General features: G+C 43.7%; 1 protein-coding gene across 1 annotated transcript in view; it reads left to right on the plus strand.

Moving 5' to 3' along the window:
• CLSTN2 (calsyntenin 2) overlaps positions 1-23,758 on the plus strand; it is a 1,113,326-nt gene that overhangs the window by 916,834 nt on the left and 172,734 nt on the right. The window contains exons 6-7 of the mRNA XM_038751476.1: positions 3,498-3,683; positions 21,377-21,625. Of these exons, the coding sequence (XP_038607404.1) occupies positions 3,498-3,683; positions 21,377-21,625 (435 nt within the window). The remainder of the gene's footprint in view (positions 1-3,497; positions 3,684-21,376; positions 21,626-23,758) is intronic.

Genomic DNA, 23,758 nt, shown 5'->3' on the forward strand with positions numbered 1-23,758 from the left:
CCCCTCTTCACCTCTACAGCTGAATGAATATCCTGCCTCTGCAACCTTGCCTCCCTACTTATCCTTGGCCCCACTCACCGTGGCTGAGTGAATGGGCTTCTCTCCCCACTACCCAGGGCCGGCAGAGACCCTCGTCCACACCATCGAAGAGCATCATGGCATAGTGGATAGAGCACAGGCCTGGGTGTCAGAAGGTCACGGGTTCTTATCCCAACTCCACAACCCGTCTGCTTTGTGACCTAGGGCAAATCATTTAGATCCTCATTGCCTCAGTTACCTCATCTGTAAACTGAGGAGTAAGTCTGTGAGCCCCACATGGGGCAGGGACTGTATCCAACCCAATTTGCTTGTATCCACCCCAAAGCTTAGTACAATGCCGGACACACAGTAAGTGCTTAACAAATATCATTATTATTAGTATTGAGGAGACCCCATCCTGTCCTGCTTTCCACCAGCCCGGCAGGAATGAGCGCAGCACCTGCAGCAGGAGGCCTCATAGAACCTCAGGAAAGCCAGTGGCCGCAGTAACCATTACTGTGGACTCTGAACCATGAGGAAAAATTCAGCTCCTGTAGCAATAGTATTTTGTGTATTTAGACTATAAGCTCATTATGGGCAGGAAACATAACTGCTAATTATGTTGTACTCTCCCAAGCACTTAGTACAGTGCTCTGCATATATTAAGTGATCAATAAATTCCATTGATTGATTAAGCACTGGATATTTACTCCACCCTCAGCCCCACAGGACTTATGTACCTATCTGTAATTATTTTTAATATCTGTCTCCCCTATAGGCTGTAAGCTCCTTGTAGACAGGGGGCATGTTTACAAACCCTAGTGTATTGTGCTCTGCATACAGTAAGTGCTCAGTAAATATCACTGATTGATTTGATCACTGGTGGATCTGGAATTTTAAGAAGGCTTTGAAGGGAGGAGGGGAGGTCTGGCAGATTTGCAAGGGAGACAGTTCTAAGGGCATCAGAGATGGCCTAGATGAGGTGAGTGACTGGGATACAGTTAGAAGGTGGATTTGGGAGGAGCAAAGAGATTAAACGGGGGAGTGGAGGTGAGGAATGTCCCAGTTTTAAACTCTGCATTGATGCTGCCTGTTGGTAAATTTCCTCCTTTCTCCCTTGCACTCCCTGAAACTGCAAAATAGAATTCACTAAAATACCCATAGAGATGTCCCCATCTTACAAGTAGAGGAAGACTACAAGCTTCTTTTTTATTCCTGCATTTTAGACAGAACAGTTAAGAAACTTTCTATGATGTGAAAGGGCTCCCTCTTAAAGGTGGGCAGCTGTGGGCTGATTAATCAAGGAGGCAGTAACTTCCCAAATGGGGAAAATGAGAGTCAGCTTAAAGGAGATAGTAAAGGAAGCATGAGAAGACCACTCTGACTGAAAATGGTTGTGAAGCCCCCACCCCCATCCCTTTTCTTGTTTGGAGTGATAGCTGAGCTCTGGCCCTCTCTCAGAAAGGAAGCTGTGTGGTTTCCTGCTCGATGACAGAAATGGAAGTTTCATGAAGCAATTGGGCCTTTATTGACAGTGATCCTGCTCTTTGATGAGTTCCTCCAAGGTAGGCTTATTAGATATTTCATTCATTCAGTTGTATTTATTAAGCACTTACTGTGTGCAGAGCACTGTACTAAGTGCTTGGAAAGTATAGCACAACAATAAACAGTGACAATCCCTGCCTACAGTGAGCTTGCAGTCTAGAGGTGGGGAGATAGACATCAATACTTCTCCAACCTGTTTAAGCTCTGGGATGGTGGGAGTTTCAAAGAGAGGGTGGGGGATGGAGTCTCACTTCCGATTTGCCCGCTTTCACATGCCTCCACTAACAGCTTAGGCCAGATTCTCCAAAGTGCTTTAAACAAATGGAATACGACCAAAGAGGTTTGCCCAGTAGCTAAGGAAGTAATGGCAATTTGTAGTTTAGTGGATTTGCATACTTGTTGTGTACCTGAACTGGACTCTATTCTATTACTATTCTATTTATTTTGTTAATGATGAGCATTTTGCTTTAATTCTTTTTTGTTCTGATGACTTGACACCTGTCCACATGTTTTGTTTTGTTACCTGTCTCCCGCTTCTAGACTGTGAGCCCGTTGTTGGGTAGGGACCGTCTCTATATGTTGCCAACTTGTACTTCCCAAGCTCTTAGTACAGTGCTCTGCACACAGTAAGTGCTCAATAAATACGATTGAATGAATGAATGACCCTTCTTCCATGAATAAAATGTCCATATTTGTAGGGTGTCCCCATGAGGCAGAATTTCAAGGCATTCCTAACTAGGGGATCAGCTCTCCCTAGAGGAAGCTGGAGAGCTGAGCATTCAGCCTTGCTGGAGAAGTATTGTGGAGTAGTGGATACAGCATGGATCTGGTAATCAGAAGGTCATGGATTCTAATCCAGGCTCCACCAGGCAGACATGCTGTGTGGCCTTGGGCAAGTCAGTTTTCTTCTCTGTGCCTCAGTTACCTCTTATGTAAAATGGGGATTGAGACTGTGAGCTCCACTTGGGACAAGGACTGTATCCAACCCAATTTTCTTGTATCCACCCCAGCGCTTAGGACAGTACCTGACACATAGTAAGCACTTAACAGATATCACCAGTAGACCCTTTCCCACTTGGATTTCCCATACTTGAATATCTTATATGAATAAAAATGCTGAGATGATAACCATGCTAAACCAGTGGTAGCCAAACTATCAACTTTAAATCTCCTCCCATTTTTGTCAGTCAGTCATATTTATTGAGCATTTACTGTATGCTTGGGAGAGTACAATAGAGCTCACCTCCTCCAGCAGGCCTTCCCAGACTGAGTCCCCTCCTTCCTCTCCCCCTCTTCCCCCTCCCCATCCCCTCCGCCCTACCTCCTTCCCCTCTCCACAGCACCTGGATATATGTTTGTACAGATTTATTACTCTATTCATTTTACTTGTACATATTTACTATTCTATTTATTTTGTTTTGTTAATATGTTTTGTTGTCTGTCTCCCCCTTCTAGACTGTGAGCCCACTGTTGGGTAGGACCGTCTCTATATGTTGCCAACGTGTATTTCCCAAGCACTTAGTACAGTGCTCTGCACACAGTAAGCGCTCAATAAATACGATTGAATGAATGAATGAATGAGAGCACGAATGAATTTTGAAGACAAAACTGCGACCTTCCCAAAAGCTTTCACCAGGTGATATTTTACAGCACTTCAGTTCATTTGCAGAATTTCTGAGGTGAGCGCTCCAGTGCCAGAATCGAAAATAACTTGTAATGTTGTGAATTAACTTGTTTTTCACCAACTGTCTTTCAGGTCAAAACTCCACAGTGTGTGTTTTACCTTGTCATTTCTGTGTCCAAACTCTTTTGTCTCCTTCAGGAATTGTGTGATTTCTAAGTGACCTATTTAAGCAATCTCTGAGACCATCTGGGAACCATTTCAAAACCTTAGATTCTCATGAAGATTCTTTTCCCCTTTTTCATTTGTTCAGACTGGATCAAGCGGATTGAGTACAAACCTGGATCTGGAAGTTTACCTTTATTTCCTAGCATTCACCTGGAAACATGTGATGGGCTGGTATCCTCCATCCAAATCACCATTGAGCTGCAGACCAACGACATTGGAAAGGGCTGTGATCGGGAGACATACTCTGAGAAATCCCTTCAGAAATTATGCGGTATGTTCCTTTGATTTTTTCCCCAAATGAATTGTTTGAAAATGTGCATCTCAGTATAACACACAGTTTCATATACTGTATCAATGGAAGGCAGAGATTTCTTGATGATAGAAAAATACTTATCTAAGCAAGCAGCATTCAAACTCACTGGTGTCTCTCAACTGCAGGATTCTTGGTAATGTTTAATTTAAGGCAAATCTCCTTTACACCCCTAGTAGAAAATCCCAAAAGAACTAAATAGGATGTTTGAAATAGGGCTGAAGACTGGAAGCGCTGTGGCCTAGTGGAAGGACACGAGGCCTCGGAGTCAGAGAAGTTGGGCTCTAATCCCAGTCCCCCCATTTGTCTGCTGTGTGACCTTGGACAAGCCACTTAACTTCTCTGTGCCTCACCTGCAAAAATAGAAATAAATCATCATCAATCGTATTTATTGAGTGCTTACTGTGTGCAGAGCACTGTACTAAGCGCTTGGGAAGTACAAATTGGAAACATATAGTGACAGTCCCTACCCAACAGTGGGCTCACAGTCTAAAAGTCTAAATACCTATTCTTCGTTCTACTTAGATTGTGATTCCCTTGTGGTATCTCGTTATTTTTAGCTACCCCAGCACAGTAATACAGTGCTTGATTCATAGTACGTGCTTAAAAACAACAAAAAAGAAATACCACAATATTAATAATGGTATTTATTAAGTGCTCACTGTGTGCAGGGCACTGTACTAAGCTCTGGGAAAGAGTGTACAAGTTGGAATTAAACACAAAGTCTTTCCCCTGAGGGGTTCACAATCTATGTCATAGTAATGGCACCCAAACATGAAAACTTGTGCCAGTCACTCTCTCAGAGAGTAGCCCTGCTTTTGCATGCAATAATAATCATGATACTGTTTATTGAACCTCCACTGGGTGCCGTGGATTGTACTAAACACTTGGGAAAGTAAAACAGAACTCTAAATCACATTTCCTGACCACAAGATGTTTACACTCTAACCCGGGAGATTGTTACAAAAATAATTAGGAACAGTGGAATCAGAATAAGTAGCTGAATTTACAATTTAAAATCCATATGCGCACAAGTGCTGAGGATGGGTACAAATATATGAGTGCTAGATTATCTTTTTATTCAAGTGAAGGTTTAATATGAATCACTTTTAACCAGAGAAAAGAGAAACAGAAATATGTTCATCATTCAGAGTTGAAGTCGTTTTTTAAATACCCTCTAAGAGGCATGGAAATGATTAAATCCACTTGTTCAAGAACTGATGGACCCAAGTCAATAATTTCGTGATTTGATTTTTCTACATTCCTGAAGGAGGGTAAGAGGGCAAGGGGAAAAAAAAAAGATTTTCATAGGAAAAAAAAATTCAGCAAAATTGAACCTCGACTAGTTTACACTATTGAATTCCATGTTTAGCACTCCTCCATTTCTATGAAAGCAGATTAATTTAGTCTAGACAACTTTTTCACTGAGAAAAACTTTACCCTATAGAGTGACCAAAGGAATTATGTTATTTTAAGAAAAGAAATCAGCATTCCACCTTCCTTGACTGAAGCTTTCAATCCTCACTTCCCAATGGCTCCTACCCTACTGATTTCAAACATGCCCATTTATCTCCTATTCTAAAAAAATCTTCCCTTGACCCTATGGTATGCTGTGTTACCATCCCATCTCCCTCCTCCCATTCCCCTCCAAACTCATCGAGGGAGTTTTTTTACACTCATGGTCTTCACTTACTCTCCTCCAGTTCTCTTCTCGACTGCATCTGCCTCCTCATTTATCTCCCATTTCAACCTCATCCACACACTTTGCTACTCTAACACCAACTCAGTAACTATCATGTCTAACTTGCTGCTGACCACTTGCCCATATACCCCCCATCCATTCCGGCATATCCATTCCGGCTTGGAACTCCCACCCCCTTCATATAGGACAAACCACCATCTTTTCCCAACTTCAAAGTCCCGCTCAAATCACATCTCCAACCTTCATTCATTCATTCATGTGATCCCATTGTTGGGTAGGGACCATCTCTATTAGTTGCCGACTTGAACTTCCCAAGCAGTTAGTATAGTGCTCTGTACACAGTAAGCACTAAATAAATACGATTGAATGAATTTATTGAGCTCTGTACGAAGTGCTTGGAAAGTACAATTTGGCAACAGAGACAATCCCTACCCAACAACAGGCTCACAGTCTAGAATGGGGAGACAGAAAACAAAACAAGTGGACAGGCATCAATAGCATCACAAAATAGATAAATAGAATCATAAATATATACACATCATTAATAAAATAAATAGAATAATATATATGTACAAATTATACACAAGGGCTGTGGGATGGGAATGGGGGTAGTGCAGAGGGAGGGAGTAGGGGCAATGGGGAGGGGAGGAGGAAGAGAGGAAAAGGGGAAATCAATCTGGGAAGGCCTCCTGGAGGAGGTTAGCTCTCAGTAGGGCATTCAGTGGGGGAAGAGAGCTTGTTTGGCGATGTGAGGAAGGAGGGCATTCCAGGCCAGAGGTAGGACGTGGAGCCAGGGGTTGACGGCGGGACAGGTGAGAACGAGGCACAGTGAGGAGGTTAGCAGTGGCAGAGGAGCAGAGTGTGTGTGGGCTGGGCTGAAGGAGGGGAGAAAGGGAGGTAAGGTAGAAGGGGGCAAGGTGATAGAGAGCTTTGAAGCCAAAAGTGAGGAGTTTTTGCTTCATGTGAAGGTTGATAGGCAACCACTGGAGATTTTTGAGCAGGGAGGTGACATGTCCGGAACATTTCTGTGAAAAGATAATCTGGGCAGCATTGTGAAGTATAGACTGAAGTGGGGAGAGACAGGAAGATGGGAGATCAGAAAGAATACTGATACAGTAATGCAGTTGGGATATGATAGATTGTATCCACAAGGTAGCAGTTTGGATGGAGAGGAAGGGCGGATCTTGGTGGTGATGTGATGGTGAGACTGTCAGGTTTTGGTGACACATTGAATGTGAGGGGTGAATGAGAGAGCAGAGTCAAGGATGACACCAAGGTTGCGGCTTATGAGACAGGAGGGATGGTAGTGCCATCCACAGTGATGGAAAAATCAGGGAGAGTGTCGAGAGGGAAGATGCGGAGCTCAGTCTTAGATATGTTGAGTTTTAGGTGGTGGGCAGACATCCAGATAGAGATGTCGGGAAGGCAGGAGGAGATGTGAGCCTGGAGGGAGGGAGAGAGAACAGGAGAGATGTAGATTTGGGTGTCATCTGCATAGAGATGACAGTTGAAGCCATGGAAGGGAGTGAGTTCACCAAGAGAGTGAATATATAAATGGAGAACAGAAGGGGACCAAGAGCTGACCCTTGAGGAACCCCTACAATTAGGGGATGGGAGGGGGTAGGAGGAGCCCGTGAAGGAGACTGAGAATGAAGTGAAAGGACTTCCTTGACTGAACCTTCAGAGCACCTACCTTTATCATATAATAGGGTTCGTAGGCATGATCCCTGCCCAAAAGGAGTTTTACAGCCTAGAAGGGTAGACATTAAAATAAATTGCAGATAGAGGAATCGCAGAGTGTAAGGATATGTGCATGAATTCTGTGGGGCTGAGGTTGGGGTGAATATCCAGTGTTTCAGGAGAAAGAGAACCATATACATGGTTAGCTCAGAGTGGCAGGGAAATGGAAATGAGGGTTTAGTTAGGGAAGCCCTCTTGGAGGATATGTGATTTCAGGAGGCTTTTGAAGGTGGGGGGAGTGGTAATAATAATAATAATAATAGTGGCATTTATTAAGCGCTTACTATGTGCAAAGCACTGTTCTAAGCACTGGGGAGTTTATAAGGTGATCAGGTTGTCCCACATGGGGCTCACAGTCTTAATCCCCATTTTATAGATGAGGTAACTGTGGCACAGAGAAGTGAAGTGACTTGCCCAAAGTCAAACAGCTGACAAGTGGCGGAGCCGGGATTTGAACGATGACCTCTGACTCCAAAGCCTGGGCTCGTCCCACTAAGCCACACTGCTTCCCTACTGTGGTAGTCAGTCACATGTGGAAGAGAAGGGAATAAAGGCCCTGGGACCGAGGATGGCGTAAATATCTAGTGTTTAAGGAGAAGAGATTCAAGTGTGTGGATAACACAGAGAGGCAGGATGGTGGAAATGAGTATTTAGTTAGGGAAGCCCTCTTGGACGTTACGAGATTTCAGGAGGGTTTTGAAGGTGGGTAGAGTAGTGGTTGGTCACATATGGAGGAGGAGGAAGGAATTCCAGGTCGGAGGAAGAAAATGGGCAAAGGATCAGGGACAGGATTGAGGCACGGCGAATAAGTTGGCATTGGAGGGGTGAAGTGTTTGTGCTGGGCTGTAGCAGGAGATGAGCTAGATAAAGGAGGAAGGGGAGAGTTGGTTGAGTACCTTAGAGCCAGTGGTAAAGTGTTTCTGTGTGATGCAGAGTTGTATGGGAAACCACTGAAGGTTCTTGAGGAGTACAGAAACACGGGCTGAATGTTTTTATAAGGAAAAATATCTGGGCAGTACAGTGAAGAATGGACTGGCTTGGGGAGAGACAGGAGGCAGGTAGGTCCGTGGAGAGGCTGATGCAGTAGTTAAGGGGGGAATTGGATAATCGATCAACAAGGTAGCAGTTGGAATGGTGAGGAAAGGGGAAATGCCATTTATGCACCTCTCTCCCGTATATGCATGGTGCTATGCCCTGTCCTTTTCCTGCATCTGACCCAGAAAAGATGACTTTCTGCTGTGCCATATAATGCTTTGAAGTCACACATGGAGAAGCAGCGTGGCTCAGTGGAAAGAGCCACTGAATTGAACACTTAGATATGTACAATAGATGAAAAAGACACTGTCCCTGCACTCAAGAAACTTACAGTTATGTGAGGCACCATGGCTTAGTTAGTGGAAAAGAGCACGGGCTTGCGAGTCAGAGGTCATGGGTTCAAAACCCAGCTCCGCCAATTGTCAGCTGTGCGACCTGGGGCAAGTCACTTAATTTCTCTGTGCCTCAGTTACCTCATCTGTGAAATGTGGGTTAAGACTGTGAGCCCCCCGTGGGACAACCTGATCACCTTGTAACCTCCCCAGCACTTAGAACAGTACTTTGCACATAGTAAGCGCTTAATAAATGCCATTATTATTAATATTATTATTATATGAGATTTATACTATGAGAGAATTGGGCTTGTGGACTCTCAATCATGCTCTTAAATTACATCCTCTTCTTCTATGGGAAGTTTTCTTCACTTGAAATGGCCTCCTAGAGCAATGCTACAAGATAAAAAAAAAATGACAAAGAAGATTCTGAGGGACCCCAGGGGACTGTAACTTTCAATTCCAAATAAATATCCTTAATCCATGCTGATATGCATGGCTTTGGGTGCAGACTTCGCAGAGTTATAAATCATATCGGCAAACCACATTTCCATAGGAAAAGGAATGATGTAACATGCTGTTAGGAAGTAAATCTCCTTTTTTAGAGGAATGAGCAATAAAGCAAATTTTCAAAGTTTATTATAGGCTGCGCCATCTGGATAAATTGAGTTTGATGTTTTCAAATAGATAACATCTGTGTATTAGACACTGCAACCTGGTGTTCCGTCCACAATTAGCGTTTATAAAATAAACACTGTTTGTCCTTGTGCAGCATTGGAGTACAGGATGATGCTGTCAGCTGAAACTGAATTTTAAATAAGAATTTGTTTTCAAGGAGAAGCTCTGTTGCAATGATACCAACCTTATACCGGATCTAGAAAGCATAAAACAAAGCTGCTTTATAAGAGACTTTACAGGGCAGCAGATTGAGGCTACTGATGAACGTATTAAGGTGTGACTAGAAAGAGCAAAATGGTTGATGAATTGCAAGTAAATATCGCAAGTAAGCTCACCTCTATTGAAAACCATCACCGTTAACACATTTGAGTGCTTACTGTGCGTTGAACATGGAATTGAACACTTAGATATGTACAGTAGATGAAAAAGACACTGTCCCTGCACTCAAGAAACTTAGTTATGTGAGGCAACATGGCTCAATGTAAATAGAAAGGTAATGTAAAAGAGCTTGGGAGTCAAAGGTCATGGGGCAAGTCACTTCACTTCTCTGTGCCTCCGTTCCCTCATCTGTAAAATGGGGATTAAGACTGTGAGCCCCACGTGGGACAACCTGATCACTTTGTATCCTCCCCAGCGCTTAGAGCAGTGCTTTGCACATAGTAAGCACTTAACAAATGCCATCTTTATTAGCTGAGAAGCAGCGTGGCTCAGTGGAAAGAGCCCGGGCTTTGGAGTCAGAGGTCATGGGTTCAAATACCGACTCTGCCAACTGTCAGCTGTGTGACTTTGGGCAAAACACTTAACTTCTCGGTGTCTCAGTTACCTCATCTGTAAAATGGGGATTAAGACTGTGAGCCCCCGTGGGGCAACCTGATCATCTTGTATCCCCCCAGCGCTTAGAACAGTGCTTTGCACATAGTAAGCACTTAACAAATACCGTCATTATTATTATAAAGCAGACTATTTATTCATTTATTTATATTAATGTCTGTCTTCCCCTCTTGACTGTGAGCTCGTTGTGGGCAGAGATGTGTCTTTGTTGTTATATTGTACTCTTCCAAGTGAATAGTGCAGTGCTTTGCACACTGTAAGTGCTCAATAAATGCGATTGAATGAATGAATGAATGAATAAGCAGAGTTTAGCAACACTCTTTCCTTGATTCTCTCTGAATCAAGTTCCCTCTGAAATCCCTCCCATTGCCCACTTCTCTTCAGTAAAATTGTATGGCAGTCTTAGATTCTGTTGAGAAAGAGAGAATGATAGAATCATCTTTTCTTCATTTAGTTTGAGCTAAAAGGCTATCAAAAATGCAGTGATGAAGATGGTAATGGGGAAGCTGATAAACAGTAATGAATGCTTGAATGGTCTCTTTGGCCATGAAAAGGTAACGTGGAAAGGGGAGATTTATTTCAAGGCCCAGTTTTGTCCAGCACAAATTAGCTCTTTAACCGGCTCTCCCAAGCCTCCTCAGTTCTTCATCATAAGTACTGTAATAGTGTGAATGGCAAGTTGAGGCCCATGCTTTTAAGGCCATGTTGACATAATCAAATCAGTACCAAGAGATTATAGTATAGTAGTAGCTGGAGTGTCCGACACGTTGAACCATCTACCCCACTGGACACAACTTGGAGGAAAAGGTGCTCACCTGTGTATATTTAGGAGATGGGTCAATAAGTGAACTCTGCATTGGTTGCTATTGTTTGTATTCAACTAATCGATCACATTTATGAAGCTCTTTCTGTGTGCAGAGCACTGTACTAAGCATTTGGAGAAGCAGCATGGCTCAGTGGAAACAGCATGGGCTTTGGGGTCAGGTGTCATGAGGTCAAATTCCAACTCCTCCAATTGTCAGCTGTGTGACTTTGGGCAAGTCACTTAACTTCTCTGTGCCTCAGTTCCCTCATCTGTAAAATGGGGATTAAGACTGTGAGCCCCCTGTGGGGCAACCTGATTGCCTAGTAACCTCCCCAGTGCTTAGAACAGTGCTTTGCTCATAGTAAGCACTTAATAAACGCCATTAGTATTATTATTATTATTATTATTATTTGGAAGGTGCAATAGAACAGAGTGGGTAGACACCTTCCCTGTGGACAATAAACCTTCCAGTCTAGAGGGAAAGACAGGCATTAAAATAAATAAATTAATTATGGATATATACATAAATGTTGTGGAGAGTTAAGTTTGTAGGTGAGATCAAACAATTGCTGAGAATACATTTAGCAGTAGAACTACTTTGAACTTTTTACAGACGAGAATGGAAGAGTTTGCGGGATGGCACACTCCAGGTTTGTATTTGCTTGTGACTTGCAACTGAGAAGACCAAATAATAGAATGGTGGCAGGGCCAGCACAAAAAATGGATGGCAGTGAAAAATTTCTGGCTGTTCGTTTTTCAGATTTCTAGACGGATAGCAACAGCATGTCTTAGATAGGGGAAGATAAATAGCAGGGGAAACTCCTGACAACCAGCTAGAAGAGTGGAAGTTTTACACCAACCTCGCCTGCTTTACCTGACTAAACCCAAGCCAATTACTAAGTATTTTTACTCTCTCACGCAGAGTAGCTTCCCACAATCAAATTATCATAATCGTTTCGTTTTAATAGCTCAATCAATAGTATTTACTGAGCACGTATTGTGTGTAGAGCAGTTTTAAGAATGAAAGGCTATAAGTAACATGGCCTAGTAGACAAAGCACAGTCCTGGGGACCTGTGTTCTAATCTTCGCTCCTTGTTTTGTCTTTTATATGGCTTTGGGCAAATCACTTAATTTCTCTGTGCCTCAGTTACCTCATCTGTAAAATAGGGATTAAGACTTTGAGCCCTTTTGGGAGGGGGATTGTGTCCAACCTGATAGGCCTGCATTATCAAAGTGCTTAGTACAGTGCTGCCCTGTAGTAAGTGCTTAACAAGTACCATAAAAACAAAAACCAAGTGGCAACAAGATACTTGGAGGAAATGAGTTGTCAGGCACTAGTGCTTTTGAGCACTTACCCTGTGTGGAGCACCATGCTGAGGTAATAGAATGAAATAGATTTAGTAGACATGATCCCTGCCCTCAAGGGGCTTACACTCTAGCTGCAGAGCCATGATAAAATAAATTGCAGGTAGAGGAAAGCAATACTGTATAAAGATTTTGTTCATTAGTTCAAACTGAGAGTTCATTCATTCAATTCAGTTGTATTGAGCCTTTACTGTGTGGAGAACACTGTACTAAATACTTGGAAAGTACAGTTCAGCAACAAAAAGAGACAATCCCTGCACACAACAGACTCACAGTCTAGAACCGGGGAGACTGACAAAACAAAACAGAAATCAATGCATCAATATAAATAAATAGAATTATAGATATGTACATATATACACAAGTGTTGTGGGGTGGGGGTAGAAAGGGAGCGAGTTGGGGTGATGGGGAAGGGAGGGGGAGCTGAGGAAAAGGGGGGCTTAGTCTGGGAAGGCCTCTTGGAGGAGGTGAGCCTTCAGTAGGGCTTTGAAGCAGGGAAGAGAGCTAGTTGCTTGGATGTGAGGAGGGAGGGCATTCCAGGCCAGAGGTAGGACGTGGGCCAGGGATCAACGGTAGAACAGGTGAGAACAAGGTACCGTGAGGAGGTTTGTGGTAGAGGAGCGGAGTGTGCGGGTTGGGCTGTAGAAGGAGAGAAGGGAGGTGAGGTAGGAGGGGGCGAGGTGATGGAGAGCTTTGAAGCCGAGAGTGAGGAGTTTGATAGGCAACCACTGGAGATTTTTGAGGAGGGGAGTGACATGCCTAGAGCATTTCTGTAGAAAAATTGTCTCGGCAGCAGAGTGAAGTATGGACTGAAGTGGGGAGAGACAGGAGGTTGGGAGATGAGAAAGGATGCTGATGCAGTAATCCAGTTGGGATAGGATGAGTGATTGCATTTATGTGGGACAATTGGGAGCCTCTGAATGCTTAGACATTTAGTTTCCATTTCTACTTTACAATTCGTTGATTGTGACCTAATACCAGCCTCTGTACAAAGTCCATCTATCACCCACAGTACCAGCCCTTCTTCTTGGTGGGCGTGGGGGTACATGAGATCAGCGAGGAAAAGGAGAAATCATTTCTAAAGTCATAATAGGGAGTGGGAAAAGTGTTAAGCGTGGATTTTAGTGATGTTGAGAAGGCTATAACGACAGGATCTGGTGAAAGATTTAATATTTCAGTTGAATGAGAGACGTGAGCCGAGGACCATGCCAAAGTTCATTCATTCATTCAATCGTGTTTTTGAGTGCTTACTGTGTGCAGAACACTGTACTAAGCGCTTGGTAAGTACAAGCTGGCAACATATGGAGACGGTCCCTACCCAACAGCGGGCTCACAGTCTAGAAGGGGGAGACAGACAACAAAACAGAACATATTAACAAAATAAAATAAATAGAATTAATCAATCAATCGTATTTATTGAGCGCTTACTATGTGCAGAGCACTGTACTAAGCGCTTGGGAAGTACAAATTGGCATCACATAGAGACAGTCCCTACCCAACAGTGGGCTCACAGTCTAAAAGGGGGAGACAAAACCAAACATACTAACAAAATAAATGAATGAATAAATTAATCGGGCTTGACACAGTCCTTGTCCTGCCTAGTGATCACAGTCTAGGTAGGAGGGATTCAATCACATTTTATCAATCAATCAATCAATCATATTTATTGAGCACTTATTGGGCACAGAACACTGTACTAAGCATTTGGGAGAGTTGGCAAATGCATTCCCTGCCCACATCAAGCTTACAGTGTAGAACTTACAGGTGAGGAAACTGAGATACAGAGAAATTAAGTGACTTAACCAAGGTTACACAGCAGACAAATGGCAGTGTCAGGATTAGAACCCAGGTCTCCTAACTCCCATTCATTCATTCATTCAATCGTATTTATTAAGCGCTTACTGTGTGCAGAGCAGTGTACTAAGCGCTTGGGAAGTGCAAGCTTTCCATTAAGCCACAATGCTGCAGTGTACTCTCCCAAACAGTACAGTGCTCTGCACAGAGAAAACACTCAAAGAATACTATTCATTCAATCGTATTTATTGAGTGCTTACTGTGTGCAGAGCACTGTACTAAGGTATTGATTGATTGATTGAACATGGGAAGTGATCTGAGTGTGGTCTGCCAGATATTTTGAGGGGAGGAAAAAGGGGGCATTCCAGCCCAACTCTAGTCTGTAAGGGTCTTGTGGGCAGGGAACGTGTCTACCAACTTTACCGTATTGTACTCTTCCCAGCATCATCATCATCATCATCAATCGTATTTATTGAGCGCTTACTATGTGCAGAGCACTGTACTAAGCACTTGGGAAGTACAAATTGGCAACATATAGAGACAGTCCCTACCCAACAGTGGGCTCACAGTCTAAAAGGGGGAGACAGAGAACAAAACCAAGCATACTAACAAAATAAAATAAATAGAATGGATATGTACAAGTAAAATAAATAAATAAATAAATAGAGTAATAAATATGTACAAAAATATATACATATATACAGCTGCTGTGGGGAAGGGAAGGAGGTAGGATGGGGGGATGGAGAGGGGGACAAGGGGGATAGGAAGGAAGGGGCTCAATACATAGTACAGTGCTCTGTAAGCAGTAAGTGCTCAATAAACACCATAGAATGACTTAGGGAAGAGCAAGAGTGAGGGAATGGAGACAGCATTGTTAAGACTGAGGTAGAAGGTGATCTTAGGAGGGACAAAGGGTGTGAGTTGCAGAGTTAACAGGTGAGGAAAGCTGATCGGTAATCAACCCATGGTATTTTCTGAGCACTTACTATATGCAGAGTACTGAAGTAAGCCCTTGAGGGAAGATTCCCTCCTAGCTCCCTATTTTTCAGGTGAGGTAACTGAGGCAAAGAGGAGTTAAGTAACTTGCCCAATGTCACACAGCAGACAGGTGCTTTTGCACATAGTCAGTGCTTAATAAATGCTATCATTATTATTATTAGAACCTGTGACCTTCAGACTCCCAAGCCTGTGCTCTATCTACTGTACCATGCTGGTCTTCGATGGTGTGGACGGGGGCTACTGCCGGCCCTGGGTAGCGAGAAGGGAAGTCCGCTCATTCAGCCATGGTGAGCGGGGCTGAGGACAAGCAGGGAGGCGAGGCTGCAGAAGCAGCATCGACATTCAGCTGTTGAGATGAAGAGGGGCTGAAAGGCACAGCAATGGGCCCAGGATCCCAGTGATGCCCTCCCCTTCTTCTGTAGGCTCACCACCCAATCCAGTTACCCCCCAGCAGTGGTCCCAGGCTCCCAGCCCGCTATCTTCCTAGTCTCCAAGGAGCCCCTGGCACCTCACACCCAGGCAGACACTTCCTGAGGGCTTAGGCTCCCCCCCCAGCAATAAGCGATGGGCCGAAGTTTGCCAGTGGAGCTGCTGTTCCCTCCGGGCCATCACTCAATCAATCCATCAATTGGTAGTATGTGAGCACGTACTGCAGAGGAAACAGCAAGGTCTAGTGAAAAGTACACAGGCCTGAGAGTCAGAGGTCTTAGTCCTAACCCTCGCTCGGCCAAGTGTCTGCTGTAACCTTGGGCAAGTCAGTAGCGCAGTTCCCTCACCTGTAAAATGGGGATTAAGGCTGTGAGCTCCATGTGGGATGTCGACTTTGTCCTACCTCATTGTCTTGTATCTACCCCAGGGTTTAGTACAGTGCCTGGTACATAAGAAGGACTTAATAAATACCATAGAAAAGAGCACTTTTCTAAGCACTTGGAAGAGGACAATACCACCCAGTTGGCAGACACGTTCCCTGCCCACAATGAGGCTAGAGTCTAGAGAGGGAGACAGGAATTAATAATAATAATAGTGTTGCCATTTATTGAGCACTTACTATGTGCAAAGCACTGTTCTTAGCACTGGGGAGGTTACAAGGTGATCAGGTTGTCCCACGGGGGCTCACAGTCAATCCCAGTTTTACAGATGAGGTAACTGAGGCACAGGGAAGTTAAGTGACTTGCCCAAAGTCACACAGCTGACAATTGGTGGAGCCTGTTGTTGGGTAGAGAACATCTCTATATGTTGCCAACTTGTACTTCCCAAGAGCTTAGTACAGTGCTCTTGCACACAGTAGGCACTCAATAAATACAATTGAATGAATGAATTGGTGGAACTGGGTTTTGAGCCCATGACCACTGACTCCAAAACCTGTGCTCTTTCCACTGAGCCATGCTGCTTCTCTACTATTTGTATCTTCTAGACTGTGAGCCCACTGTTGGGTAAGGACCGTCTCTATATGTTGCCAACTTGTACTTCCCAAGCGCTTAGTACAGTGCTTTGCACACAGTAAGTGCTCAATAAATACAATTGAATGAATGAATATATATTTCTAGCCAGCATGTATGTGCTTTGGGGCTCAGGGGAGGTTGAATACCTAATACCTAAAGGACATAGATCCAACTGCATGGAGTACACAGAAGAGAGAGGGAATCAGGGAAAAGAGATTTTAATTGTAGAAGTCGTCTTGGAGGAGATGTGACCTTAATAAGGCTTTGAAGGTGGAAAGAAAGGTGTTCTTATATTTATAGAGGGAGAAGGAGTTTCAGGCCTGGGGAGGAAGTGGGAAAAGAGTCAGTGGCAAGGTAGGTGAGATTAGGGCACAGTTTGCAAGCTGGCACTAGAGGATTGAGATGTGTAAGCGCTTAGTACACTGCTCTGCACACAGTAAGTGCTCAATAAATACGACTGAATGAATGAAATGAATGAATGTGTAGGCTGGACTGCAGTAGATGAGTGAGGTAAAGTAGGAGGGGCCAAGCTGATTGAGGGTTTTAAAGGCAATGGTAAGGAATAAGGATTAGGCCTGTGAGAGAAGCATAGTGGATAGAGTGTGGGCCTGGGAGTTGGATGATCATGGGTTCTAATCCCAGCTCTGCCACTCGTCTGCTGGGTGGCCTTGGGCAAGTCACTTCATTTCTCTGTGCCTCAGTTACCTCATCTGTAAAATGGAGATTGAGACTATGAGCCCCATGTGGCACAGGCACTGTGTCCAACCCAATTTCCTTGTATCCACCCCAGCGCTTACTACAGTGCCTGGCACATAGTAAGCAAGAGGCTTTCTCAGACTAAGCCCCACTTTTCCTCATCTCCTACTCACTTCTGCATCACCCTGACTTGCACCCTTTGCTCTTCCCCCCCTCCCTGAGCCATAGCACTTACGTATAAATCCTTAATTTTATTTATTTATATTGATGTCTGTTTATTTGTATTGATGTTTGTCTCCCCCCATCTAGACTGTGAGCTCATTGTGGGTAGGGATTGTCACTCTCTTTATTGCTGTACTGTACTTTCCCAAGTGCTTAGTAGAGTGCTCTGCACACAGTAATAATAATAATAATAATGATAATTATAGTATTTGTTAAGCACTTACTATGTGCCATGCACTGTTCTAAGGGCTGGGGTAGATATAAGGTAATCAGATTGTCCCACGTGGGTCTCACAGTCTTAACCCCCGTTTTACAGATGAGGGAACTAAGGCACAGAGAAGTTAAGTGACTTGCCCAGGGTCACATAGCAGACAAGTGGCAGAGCTGGGGTTAGAACCTACTTCTTTTCATTCATTCATTCAATCATATTTATTGAGCGCTTACTGTGTGCAGAGCACTGTACTAAGCGCTTGGGAAGTACAAGTTGGCAACATATAGAGACAGTCCCTACCCAACAGCGGGCTCATAGACTAGAAGGGGGAGACAGACAACAAAACAAAACATATTAACAAACTAAAATAAATAGAATAAATATGTACAAGTAAAATAGAGTAATAAATATGTACAAACATATATGCATATATACAGGTGTATATATATATGCATATATACATATATACACATATATACATGTCCCACATGGAACTCACCATCCCAATTTACCCATCCGATCTAATTAACTTGTATCTTCTCTGGTGTTTAAAACAGTTCTTGGCACATAGTAAATATTTAATAAGTATCATCATCACAATCAATCAATCAATCAGTCATATTTATTGAGCACTTACTATGTGCAGAGCACTGTACTAAGCGCTTGGGAAGTACAAATTGGCAACATATAGAGACAGTCCTTACCCAACATTGGGCTCACAGTCTAAAAGGGGGAGACAGAGAACAAAACCAAACATACTAACAAAATAAAATAAATAGAATAGATATGTACAAGTAAAATAAATAAATAAATAGAGTAATAAATATGTACAAACATATATGCATATATACAGGTGCTGTGGGGAAGGGAAGGAGGTAAGATGGAGGGGATGGAGGGGGGATGAGGGGGAGAGGAAGGAAGGGGCTCAGTTTGGGAAGGCCTCCTGGAGGAGGTGAGCTCTCAGCAGGGCCTTGAAGGGAGGAAGAGAGCTAGCTTGGCGGATGGGCAGAGGGAGAGCATTCCAGGCCCGGGGGATGACGTGGGCCGGGGGTCGATGGCGGGACAGGCAAGAACGAGGTACGGTGAGGAGATTAGTGGCGGAGGAGCGGAGGGTGCGGGCTGGGCTGGAGAAGGAGAGAAGGGAGGTGAGGTAGGAGGGGGCGAAGTGATGGACAGCCTTGAAGCCCAGGGTGAGGAGTTTCTGCCTGATGCGCAGATTGATTGGTAGCCACAATAACAACTTTCATTACTTCATCCTTCCTCATGTGTCCACAGCCAACCTTCTCCCCCTTATTCTTAAACTGGAGCCCCTTGAAGTCAGCGACTGTGTCTAATTCTAATTTTTTTCTGAGAGCTTAGTACAGTGCATTGCATGCAGCTTCTGCTTAGTAAATGCTATCACCACTACTACTACTTAGTCTAGATGGAGAATAAAGCCACAACCACCACCAATTGATTCCCCAGAGAATTCTTTATCGGTCTATAAAAAGAGAGTATGAAGAGGACCCTGATACCCTGAAAAGCTTTCAAATACCAAATCAATTTGCTCGCTGAGTCCCCATTAGATTTCTTCATGACAGAGCCCCAATATGACTATCTTCAGTTCATCATCCAGGCCTCTCTCTTCAGGAAGTGGATAATGAGCATGGGATGTGGACTGAGAGTCTCCTAGTTTACAGGAGAATTTCCACTGGGCCATGTTGCTTCAGTAAACGTTTAATAAATATCACTGAATGAATTCATTCAATCATATTTATTGAGCACTTACTGTGTGCAGAGTACTGTACTAAGCACGTGGGAAGTACAAGTTGACTGAATTAATTCATTCAATCATATTTATTGAGTGCTTACTGTGTGCAGAGCACTGTACTAAGTGCTTGGGAAGTACAAGTCGGCAACATATAGAGGCAGTCCCTATCCAACAACGGGCTCTCGAATGAATGAATTCATAATAAATACCATCGATTGATTTTTATATGTGGCCCAGGATACGAAGAACATCCCAGGGACAGACAGAGAGCTCCTCATCTGTTGCAAAAAGGCCAAGGGCACGATGGGTGTGCATTTCACTCAGCTGTGATGGAAGAGAAGCACCAAGGAGGCAGAGCACCAGCTTTTATTCATTCATTCATTCATTCAATTGTATTTATTGAGCGCTTACTGTTTGCAGAGCACTGTACTAAGCACTTGAGAAGTACAAGTCGGCAACATATAGAAACGGTCCCTACCCAACATCGGGCTCACAGTCTAGAAGGGGGAGACAGACAACAAAACAAAACATGTGGACAGGTGTCAAGTCATCAGAATAAATAGAAATAAAGCTAGATGCACATCATTAACAAAATAAATAGAATAGTAAATATGTACAAGTAAAATAAATAGGGTAATAAATCTGTACAAACATATACAGCTGCTGTGGGGTGGGGAAGGAGGTAGGGTAGGGGGGATGGGGAGGAAGAGAGGAAAAGGGGGGTTAGTCTGGGAAGGCCTCCTGGAGGAGGTGAGCTCTCAGTAGGACTTTGAAGTGAGGAAAAGAGCTAGCTTGGTGGATTCATTCATTCATTCGTTCATTCAATCGTATTTATTGAGCGCTTACTGTGTGCAGAGCACTGTAGTAAGCGCTTGGGAAGTACAAGTTGCCAACATATAGAGACGGTCCCTACCCAACAGCGGGCTCACAGTCTAGAAGGGGGAGACAGAGAACAAAGCAAAACATATTAACAAAATCAAATAAATAGAATGAATATGTACAAATAAAATAAATAAATAGAGTAATAAATATGTACATACATATATACATATATGCAGGTGTGGATGTGTGGAGGGAGGGCATTCCAGGCCAGGGGGAAGACGGCGGGACAGGCGACAACGAGGTACAGCGAGGAGGTTAGTGGCAGAGGAGTGGAGGGTGCCGATTTATGCCCAATTCAATGTGCCCAGGGCTTGCGAAGCACTGACAGAGAGTTCTTCAGCAGCTGTGGGTGTGCAGACAGTCGAGGTTGCAATGATCAGATGTTTCTCCCCAGTGGCGTGGAGGGAGGCCAGTACCGTCCCTGGGTGGTGGGGAGGGAAAGCAGTTAGCTTGGGTGACTGCTGGGCAGGAGACTGAGACTGCTCTGTTAGGCGAGGCTGCAAATTCTGGTGGTTTCATCTGGCTCCGGAGGTGATGAGGGGCCGAGGAGGGCCAGCAGTGGCTTTTATACTGAGGCAGGCATGTGCAGAGCATGCCAGGGAGTGGCAGAGAGTTTCTTAGTTGCGGTGGGAGGGCTGAGGACTCATAGGGTGCACCCCTGTAAAATGGGGATTAAGACTGTGACCCCCCACGGAACAACCTGATCACCTTGTAAGCTCCCCAGCCCTTAGTAGCAGCGTGGCTCAGTGGGAAAGAGTGTGGGCTTTGGAGTCAGAGGTCATGTGTTCAAATCCAGGCTCCGCCGATTGTCATCTGTGTGACTTTGGGCAAGGCACTTCACTTCTCCGTGCCTCAGTTCCCTCATCTGGAAAATGGGGGTGAAGACTGAGCCCCCTGTGGGACAACCTGATCACTTTGTAACCTCAACAGTGCTTTGCACATAGTAAGTGCTTAATAAATGCCATCATTATTATTATTATCATTATTATTAGTACAGTGCCTGGCAGATAGTAAACACTTAACAAATATTATTATTATTATTATTATTACATTTTCTTCAGCTGTGGTTGAAGAGAGTGGTACAGTGTTCTGCACACAGTAATTGCTCAGTAATTGCCTGACCAAATGGTGAGTAATGGTGTGCCTCTTTCCCCTTGTGTCATCGTCAGGAGCCTCATCAGGGGCCATCGATCTATTGCCTTCCCCCAGCACAGCTGCCAACTGGACCGCAGGGCTTCTGGTAGACAACAACGACATGATCTTTAAATTTGATGGCAAACAAGGAGCCAAAATCCCTGATGGAATAGTCCCGAAGAATTTAACCGATCAATTTACCATCACGATGTGGATGAAGCACGGCCCCAGTCCTGGAGTGAGGGCAGAGAAAGAAACCATTCTCTGCAATTCTGACAAAACAGGTGGGTCTTCTTTCTTAACAATTTTTTTTTCCATTTGGAGCTTGTGGGGAACCCAGATGCTGAAGTATTATATTATTTTCTTTCATTCATTCATATTTATTGAGCACTTACTGTGTGCAGAGCACTGTACTAAGCTCTTGGAAAGTACAGTTCGGCAACGTATAGAGAAAGTCCCTACCCAGCAACAGGCTCACAGTCTAGAAGGGGGAGGCAGACAGCAAACCAGAACAAGTAGAGAGATGTCGTTACCATCAAAATAAACAGAATTATAGATATATACACATTATAGATATATTTTACACCCAGGAGTACAAAGGAAAGGAAGCTTTAGGTTGGAACAGGAGCCCATCGATGTGAATTGATTTGGGATCTTCTGTCCTTGGTTTTGCAAATTGAACTCCCTGATAATAAGCCTAGGGTTTTGACTAATCAAAGCATTCCTTAAAATATGTGTAAAAAACAGCGGTAGCAATATGTTATCCAACAGCACCTAAAACAAGAAAAACATGGCATTACAAATAGCCTGTACTTTAGGGTGAACAAGTTATTATGAATCCCTATAATTTGATGAATAGATACTCTGTGGAGTCAGAGTAGGTAAGGAATTCCAGAGACAATCATCAATTGTATTATCTGAGCACTTACTGTGTGCAGAGCACTGGACTAAGTGCTTGGGAAAGTGCAACACAAGAATATCACAGGCATATTTGCTGCCCACAATGAGCTTACAGTCTAGGGACATTAATGTAAATGAATAAATAATGGTATGTACATAAGTGCTGGGTGGATGGGGGCAGGGTGGTGAATAATAATGATAATATTGATAGTATTTGTTAAGCGCTTACTATGTGTGAAGCACTGTTTTAATCGCTGGGCGGGGGGATACAAGGTGATCATGTTGTCCCACATGGGACTTACAGTCTTAATTCCCATTTAATAGATGAGGTAACTGAGGAAGAAAAGTTGAGTGGCTTGCCTAAGGTCACATAGCTGACAAGTGGCGAAGTGAGGATTCAAACCCATGACCTCAGACTCTCAAGCCTGTGCTGTTTGCACTGAGCCACGCTTAATGAATAAAGGGAACAAGTCAGGGCAACGCAGGAGTGGGTAAAGAGGAAATGAGGAGTTGCACCTTCAATAAGGCTTTGAAGGTGGAGAGAGTAATTGTCCATCAGAGAGGGACAATCTGTTCCAAGCCAGAGGCAAGACATGGGTGAGATAGAGATTGAGGTACAGTGAGTAGGTTGACATTAAAGGAATGAAGAGGAGGAGGAGGAGGAGAGTAGCTAGGTGAGATAGGAGGGGGCAAGGTGACTGAGTCCTTTGAAGCCGATGGCAAGGAGTTTCTGTTTGATGCGAAGGTGGGTGGGTAACTACTGGAGGTTTTTGAGGAGTGGGAAAACATGAACTGAACATTGCTGTAGAAAAATGATCCGGGCAGGAGAGTGAAGTAAGGGCTGGAGAGATGAGATAACAGGAATCAGGAAGGTCAGCAAGGAGGCTGATACAGTAATCAAAGCGGATTTAGTATAAGTGCTTGGATTAACATGGTAGAAATTTGGATGGAGTTGAAAGGGCAGATTTTAGTGATGTCGTGAAGGTTGGATTGATGAGATTTAGTGATAAATTGAATATGTGGATGGATAGAGAGAGGAGTCTAGGATAACTCCAAGGTTATAGGCTTGTGAGACCAGAAGGATGGTGTTGCTGTCTACAGTGATGGAAAGACCAGGGGAGAACAGAGTTTGGATGGGAAGATAAGGAGTTCTGTTTTTGATGTGTTAAATTTGAGGTAAAAGCAGGACATCCAAGTAGAGGTGTATTGAAGTCAGGAGCAAATCCAAGACTGCAGAGAGGGAAAGAGATCAGGGCTGGAGGTGTAGAAGCCATGACATTCGTTCATCCATTCATTGTCGTATTTATTGAGCGCTTACTGTGTGCAGAGCACTGTACTAGGTGCTTGGAAAGTACAAGTTGGCAACATATAGAGACAATCCCTACCCAACAACAGGCTCACAGTCTAGAAGGGGGAGACAGACAACAAAACAAAACATATTAACAAAATAAAATGAATAGAATAAATATGTACAAATAAAATAAATAAATAGAGTAATAAATACGTACAAACATATA

The sequence above is a fragment of the Tachyglossus aculeatus genome, chromosome 1, assembly GCF_015852505.1.
Source record: "Tachyglossus aculeatus isolate mTacAcu1 chromosome 1, mTacAcu1.pri, whole genome shotgun sequence".
Classification (NCBI taxonomy): domain Eukaryota; kingdom Metazoa; phylum Chordata; class Mammalia; order Monotremata; family Tachyglossidae; genus Tachyglossus; species Tachyglossus aculeatus.